We start from the raw sequence: 8,545 nt of genomic DNA on the forward strand, positions 1-8,545 counted from the left end.
GTACACCAGATAAATTAAGGAAAAATAAACATGTTAGAATCATTTTTAAATCTCAACTTGGTTGTGTGTGAATGTGTGTACTTGCCAGAAAACCCATGTTTGTGTCTACAGTGTTTGCATAATCTGTGTTGTGTATAAGCATCTGATTTCATTATTCGGGTGCAAATGCAATGCACTTAATATTAGCAGTTTATGTATATTTACATTTTTTTTGTGCTGGTTTAAATGGCATGTTTAATGTGTTACCACATCTGTTAACCTAAACTATATATGTAGGTATGTGCTTATGTAGAACATTTGTAAAGTCCTGGCTACTTGACTGAAAGCTCTTAAGTCATTCTCATTACTGTCATCTCCTCGGCTGTAAAGTTTCAGTAAATGGGGCTGCATTCTTTTTAGGCTGGCATCCCTACTGATATGCATGCAAGAGAAGCTACTGTCACTCAAATGAATGTGCAAGATGTTCTGCTTCCAATAATGAGTGAAACTGAACAAAACTTTTTTCTTTTTTTTTTTTTTTTTCTCCTATTCTAGGCGAGCTTATACAGAGGCGGTTACAGCCGATTTGCTCCGTACTGAAGTGACGTAAACAATTATTTCCTATAAAATCTGGACAAAACTGCCCGTCTCCCCATTTGCTGTTTCCCTTTCTCTCAACTATCAAAGTTCACGAGGCCCGGCTTTTGCAATACTTACAGTGAAAATCTCCTCTAGGAATTTTCTGGCAGCGTAAGATGGATGAAATCAACTAAAAAAAAATATTGAAAACAAACACAAGACATTTTTTATACCTCAGCTTACTTTTGAAATCTGTATTTTTTATTTCTGCATTTAGTTTTTTTTTGTGTTCATTTTGTTCCAAAGATTGTTACTTTTTATTTTTTAACTATGTTAAAAATGCGTGTATATATGTGTGTATGTGTGTGTATATGTATAAATATATGTGTGTGTAAATATATATATATATATATATAAACACACACATATAAATGTACATATAATATTTACATAATTATGTGCTGTGAGCTTTTTTTATCATTATTTTCTATACTTTGAAGGACATTCGCTGAAAGTGGGATGATCCAAAATGTAGGGGGGCATTCAGGAAATGCAAGAGTTAAGTCTAATATTTTTTAATTAAAAGTTTTTATCTCGAAGCCTCTGGCATAGTGAATGATGTTTGAAACAAGCTGTTTGGGCCATTTTGGTGAACATATTAAAGCGAACCTGTGATTAAAATAAAACAATTTCTAAAATAGGTACCCATCATGCTAATAGGGAACATTCATTATTACTTGTCCCTTTAATTCTTGTTCTGAAGCAGTTTGGCCCCCATTCACATGAATTGTGCTAAGGCATAAATCTTACCGTTTCTGCCAGTGCAGACGATTGGCATAAAACAGTGTTCAGGCAGTGCTGCCTACCCTTTGGCTTTACTATTGCTAGTCTGAGCAGTTTCTCATTTGACAGTTGCTGATACCATCTGTTTTCAATAGGTAAGCATCTAGTAGAAGTTGATTTAGGAAGAAGATGCTGGCCCCTGGTGGCATAATAAAATGGCACAGACCAGAAACAGGGTGTACACCAGGAGGCACAGCATAAGGGATCAGAACACCTCACCAGAGGTTAGGTTACCTACTATAACTGTGTTAATATTTACTATAAATATATTTAACCATTTTTTAATCCTCTTTAACATGGCACTAGGTCAGCTTTAAAAATGTAAACAAATAGAATTGGCATGTTATCCTGTAATGCTTGGGGTTTCATGCTTTTATCCCAACTGTTGAGTCTGTAAGAGAGAATAGGGGTTTATTCTTTCTAACGCTAGGAGACAAGAGTGTTACTTGCAGGAGAAACTGAAAATGAACATGAAAACAGGTTCTAATTACATACAAGTAAAGTAATGTGTCCTATACATATTATCATATATATATGTGTGTGTGTGTACAGTATAAAGCATGGTTCTTCATAGAACAAAAGAAAGGTGATCACAGTTGTATGTTTCAGTACTTTCAGCTAGTATAATTTTTATTTTTGTCTCCAAGCCAAAATAATATATGCAGATTAAAACATTAAGCATGCTTGCCATTGCTGAAACTTGATCTAAATATGACTGCATCTGAGGCATGTTCTATTTCTGTATCCTTATTGTTCTGTTTTAGGATTATTATAAACAGTAACTAGAATTCTAGAACTGTACTATCACCGTCTATACTTTGTATATTGTCATCCTCCTTTCGTGCTGGTCACTATGTCCGTCCTAGAGAGAGGACCTGACCTCATATTGGCAGCTGGCAAAGTTAATAAGCTGCGTGATAAGGTATTGTATATTTAGTCAGTCATTAACCCGCATATACAAAATCATACTTTAGTGTGCATATTGGGCTATTTACTGTGTAAGTTGCTAAACTCCTTCAAAGCCAGAGGGAAATGGCAACATATTCTGAGGAGCTGTAATAACTTCCACTAACTTCTAGTGCTGAAAAAAAAAATTCTAATTCCTTGAAATTTAAGGGATTAATAGAGCAACTATGTCCCTGTGAAAGGGAAAAAGAGGAATAATTCTGGGAGGGGCATCCTAATGTTCCTCTGGACAATATTGCAGCTATTCATTAATCAGTCAGGTAAAATTTGAAACTTTCCACAATAGTGGATTGTCATTGTCTTCCTATAAATACTATAAATTGTGATGTACATTATAATTTGCTACTTTGAGGTAATTGTGACACCATTTTGCAGTGGAGCCAATGTCTTTTCATTGTGCACTGCATTTTATTGTATTAATAATCGGTGGAGTGTGCTGTATGCCTGCAGAATGTTCCATTGCACACTGTATTATAGATCTGGCATAATTCTAGTATCCATGCATCCTAGTTTTCTTAGGACAGTCCCATTTGCTACTGGAAATCTTTTTATTTACAATGCATTTTGTCCATGAATCATACATTCAATAAAGCCAAAAGTTTGGTATAGATAGTACAACTTTTCGGTTTGTCATGGAGCACCCAAAAGAAAGAAGGGTGTATCAATTTTAGAATAAGAAATTTCACCTTTTTAGTAGTGTTTTGTTTATATGAATGACATGAACACCCCAACTTTGACATATACTGCTATACTTCAATTTAAGCATCACTTGCTGCAGTTGGGCTACTAATGACTTGCCTAGGGAGCGAAAGCTGGTGTTTGGAGGCACTTGTCAGATTTTCCAACTTCTTGGAAAATATTGGCATTAACAGGACTCATTCTTGTGTGTGAAGAGGAAGAGTGAAGGCTCAAACAACCGTGTGTGAACTGCTGTCATTACCATAGCAGGTCCACGCGCTCCACGGACTTGGTTAATTGCCGGCAGATATACTCCCACCTGCTGTTCTCAGGGAGATATGTGCCCATCTATGAGCAGCCTAAGTTACGGGAGACCTATGCATAATATATTTAATATGATATAGTGGAATAGTGGTTAATTGTTTTTACTTCAATTTCTTTTGTTTACACAGTGCATATTATTCTAGAGGAAATAGAATTTGTGGAGAATTGAATCTGTTAGGATAATATTTGCACACCTACTATTTAATACGAATGATATAGGGATATATTTATTACAGTAGAACCATGTAGTAGCACAGATGGACAGCGAAATATATCGTCTCCTTTCATAGTACACCTTTACTATTACATGCTGTTTGTGTTGGCATACCTAAACCAAATTTCAGTATACCTGTACAAAGAAAATGGAGCACTTTTCGCGGCCCTTTTTACCAGTAATGCATGGATACAATTAACTACACCCATATGAGCACAGATTTTCTCACAAGACCTATCTTTTTTGCCTAAAACACGTTTATTTAAATAGGTACGTTTATAATATGCAACTTGTTTTAGCCATGTTTTTTATGTACAGTGCAGTTGGTTCCATGTTTGTATTAAAGCTCCAATGTAATCTAGTGTACCATACTGTAAATACATAGCTCCTCCCCAATGCAGTCACTTGCTTAATATACTTACATCAGTCCACCATGCCAAAGTCATTTGCAGTTTTCTTTTATACCCTTTGCTTAACATAAATTGTTATCCTGTCTTTGCTTTAATGTTATATTTACCTTCTAAAATTTAGGTTCACATTATGATTAAAGGGAAACTGTTATTCAAATGTTTGTCATGTACCTTTCAGTGTATAGCTGTTTCATGTAGTGCAACATTGCATTAAATTAAATAATTTTTTAAGCTTTATTGATGTTTACTTGTTTGGTGTATGGGCTATTTGTATAGGCTAAAGTTTAAATTGCAACCTTAAAACCATTTTTTGCATGTTAAAGTATACAATCAACTTGCTTGTGAATGTTCTCAGCAGAGAACTGCTGATGGCTGAATTGTTGGCAATAATGGCTAATTGGAAATATCGTTGCCATTTTTTTTTTTCTTCAAAATGAAAACACCTTTCATGAATATATTGCAATGGCTGCTAAATTGTGACAATAACACAAATCATGCAGTTTTAGATGTTGATGTCCTATCCTATATATACATATATATTAAAAACTGATCTTCTGCCAGTGTTTCCTGTGCGTTCTTAGTGCAGTGCCCAGAACTGAGTTTCGGTCCTCTCCCCTGTGTGGTAAAGCAGAATTGTAACTTAACGTTTCACTTTTGGAGAATTTGGCCAACAGGAATGTCAAATTCAACATCTAAGAGGTTTGCCCTGTAACGCTGACATGTCCCCAGCACACATTGTTCACACACTGGTTAGACACCTTTTTTGTCATCAGTGTCCACATGCCCGCCACACTGTCACATGCTGCCTTTGGATAAATGCGCCACAATCCTCTCACACATAATGATCCCAGTTATAATTGCCAGCGCTACTCTACTACACATACTCAACCATCAAGCCCTCCTATTCCTATACATACTGCCTGCTCTCATGCCCTCTGGCACTTCACACTTGTAGTTAATGCCCACTGTCATACATTTCTCTCTTCCTCTCCTGCTTATACTACCAGCTGAAATACTTTCTGCACTTCTCTGCTGCACATACTGCCTGCTGTCATACCACATTCCTGCAAATCCATCATACCTTTATATCCCTCCTCTCCACTCTTCTGCTCATACTGCTAGCCTTCATACCATTGGCTATCTTCTGCTCTTAGTTCAGAGCATAATCCCTCATAATGGCACTCATCTCCTGCACATACTGCCTGCCATTATACATAATTATATAATTGTATAAATAGTTTATACAGCAATAAATAAAACCGTTAGCCACTGTTTGTAATATCCCTGACCTTGCCCATTCTGTAAAGGGCAAACTCTTGCTTATCTGTTGAAGGGATATGTCCTTTTTTAGGTACCCTTAACCAGTTCAATACAGAGCACTTTCACCCCCTTCCTGCCCAGGCCAATTTTCAGCTTTTAGTGCTGTTGCATTTTGAATGACAATTGCGCAGTCATGAAACACTGTACCTAAACCAAATTTGTCATTTTATTTATAAATATAGCTTTCCTTTGGTGGTATTTGATCACCGCAAGGTTTTCTATTTTTTGCTAAACATTTTTTTTTTTGTTATAAAAGTTTGTAAATACGTTTTTTTTCCTGCACTGATGAGGCCGCATTAATGGGGTGGCACCGACATGCAGCACTGATAGGTAGCACTGATATGCAGCATTGGTGGGCACTGATAGGCAGCACTGGTGGACGGCACTGATAGACGGCAATGATGGGCACCGGTGGGTGGCACTGACAGATGGCAATAATGGGCAGCACTGACAGGCTCCCTGAGCATTGATTGACATCCCTGGTGGCATGGGTGGGCATCCCTGGTGGGCATGGGTTGGCAATCCCTGGTGGCTCTAGTGGCATCCCCCAAGGGTCTGCACTGGTAATTAATGCTCTGATTACCAGCACAGATGCCCCCTTCAGGAGAGCTGCCGATCGTCTCTCATCTACTCGCGCCTGTCGGGCACGAACTGAGGAAAGCCGATCAACGGCACTTCCTATTTACTATGTGACCAGCTGTGATGTGACACAGCTGGTCACATACATGGTAAAGAGCCTAAGTCATAGGCTCTTCACCGGGATCGGAGATGCGGTGTCAGAATGACACACCGTACCACCGATCGCCGCTCTGTGGCCCCCCCCCCCAGGCAGGTCTATCCTGCTGGATGTCATATGACGCCCAGCCAGGATAGAGCAACCACTTTGCGGCCTTCATTTTGCTATATGACCGGCATAATCAGGAAGTGGTTAAAGTAGTAACATTTTTCCTTTTGCTGCTTTTTTTTTTTTTTTTTTTTTTTTTTTTTAAGAAACTGCTAACGAATACAGGCTATTTTTTGTATTTCCGTAAAAGTCCTTGTATTTTGGCTGCATGTTTTTATGGAAAGGATTGTATTTATCTTCATATCTTGATCCGCCAGGCATTTCAGCCATCCAGGGAGTAATTCTAAAAAAGTAATTTCTCTTTTGTTCATTGACAGACACAGCTCCTGATATTCATAACCATTGGTTTTACTAACCCCCCGCCCCACAGGAGTATGACACTAGGCAGAAAATATTTCTGGCCACACCCCATGGGGTATACTCCCTCTATAGCCACAGTTTTTTTTCTGCCAAGTCAGGAGTAGGGACGGATTTCCTTGCTGGGATCTTTGGTCCTGGCAACATTTTTTAAGATAGAATTTGTTTTTCTCCTGGATTTTTTTCTTGTGAGATCTACAATCAACTGCCGGACTGGGCGATGGGCTGGATAATCAAGATCCAGTGGTCACCCCAGTCTGGCCAGCGAGCGCATGTAGACCTCAGCTCCGTGCTAGGTTGGCTGCAACCTAGCACCACAGGATGGGGGCTGGCCTGCGAGTTAAATGTCTTGCGAGGTCGCATATGACTGGGCCTCTGCCCGAGTCGCAGCATTCCTCCTGGCTGATAGCCCCCCATTTTGATGGAGAGGGGTTCTGTCTAGAGCGGTGCCTGCCTGTTTACAGGTATGGTGAGTAGTTCCCCCCACCCCTCTTACCCTGGAGGGTTTTAGGGTGGACGTGGGCCCCTCCTTTGGATGGTCGGACACCCGGTTTCCCCTCAGTCCCGCAGGCACCCCCCCTTGCCAAGTCCCTCATCCGCCCCCCACACTATTTGGGTGGTCTGGCCACTTTCTTGGGATGGGGGCAGGGTGCTAACTGGCGATGGGGACCGCGGGGTGCGCCGCCGGCGACCGGATGATTGACTGTGATGATTGATTGTGCTACTGCCAGGGCACCCCGTCCTGCCTGGGTCTGTCCTTGAGGCCTGGTCTTGCCTCCTGGATCCCTGTAAGCCTCATAACGCCACACGGCACTGCCATTTTGTTGTAGCAGCCTGTGTTTCTATACACAGCGTCCATGTTTGTGTAATCCGTCGGCCATTTTCTTGTGGTTTACCATTGAAAATAGTGGCGGCCATGACATTGGAGCCTTGTGGGCGGCAATTTTCGGCAGTGGGAGCCTCTCCTCCTGGTGCTGACTCCTGGATCATTTTACTTCCTCATCGCCATACGTGTAATGCAGATGCTCCTGGTGACTGCAGGTGCCTGTTTCTGCTAGGTGGTGTCTGATGGGGTCCTCTCCCTCTCTGCTGAGAATCGCTTGGTGCTTTGTGCCTGGCGACTGGGTGGTGCTGCCAGCACAGTGGGGGTTGTCCCTTGGCAGTGTTACACTTTTTGTGGGGTCACCCTTGTGACTCATGGAGTCTTTGGAGCACCTTTCCCCACCTGATACCCTCTCTGAGGCTACGGGGCCTTCTGGGTCCCAACCATCCATCCATGCACTGACGGCAGTCCTGGAGTCCCTTGTGTCCCGGGTGGAAGTGTCTTGTGGGCGACAGGCTAACAAAAAGTGCCCCCCGCCCGCCTTCCCCTGCCTCATCTGTCTCATCAGATACTGAATGGCCGCCGTGGACATGGGTCACCCTGCTGGGTCTGCAACCACACGCCTGGAATCCTCGAATAGTGAGGATGATTCCTCCATGTCTGCAACCGCGAACGGAAAGGCACTAGGGGATGCACTTATTTTCTCTGTCGCTCATTGACAGACGTAGTCCTCGTTGATTAATAACAACTCGGGTTATGCTGCCCTCTACAGGAATAGGACTAGACAGGAAAGAAAACGTTCTGGCCACACCCTAGGGGCAGTCCCAGAGGGTATATCCTCTCACTTCCTGCTACAGCAAGTCAGTTTTTTTCTGTCTGTTAGGAGTAAGGACCTAGATGCCTTGCTAGGATATTCGGTCCTGGCAGGATTTTTTTCTTAGATTTTTTTTTTAGACAGCTTTTTTCTCCAGTGTTCCTGTGAGATCTTCAAGCAAGCAAGCTATAACTGGGCGACGGGCTGGATGTTGAGATCCAGTGGTCACCCCAGTTCAGCCTACGAGCGCGTGCAGGCCATAGCTCCGCGCTGGGTCGGCCGCGACATAGTCCCACTGGATGGGGACTGACCCTGCGAGTTAAACGTCTCGCTTGAACGCCAATGACCAAGAGTCACGGCGTCCGTACTGGTCGACAGCCCCCCCACCCCGGTG

The 8,545-nt window shown here is 41.9% G+C and overlaps 1 protein-coding gene across 7 annotated transcripts in view; it reads left to right on the plus strand.

Annotated features, from left to right (window-relative positions):
- The window catches only part of RBFOX2 (RNA binding fox-1 homolog 2), a 528,484-nt gene extending 524,254 nt beyond the window's left edge, over positions 1-4,230 (plus strand). For all 7 annotated transcript variants that reach the window (XM_082266542.1, XM_082266544.1, XM_082266545.1 and 4 more), the window contains one exon: positions 535-4,230. In XM_082266542.1, coding sequence (XP_082122668.1) covers positions 535-579 — 45 coding nt within the window. In that variant the 3' untranslated portion in view covers positions 580-4,230. The remainder of the gene's footprint in view (positions 1-534) is intronic.
- The last annotated feature ends 4,315 nt before the right edge of the window (positions 4,231-8,545 follow it).

Source organism: Pelophylax lessonae (assembly GCF_965119305.1).
Source record: "Pelophylax lessonae genome assembly, chromosome: 8".
Lineage (NCBI taxonomy): Eukaryota > Metazoa > Chordata > Amphibia > Anura > Ranidae > Pelophylax > Pelophylax lessonae.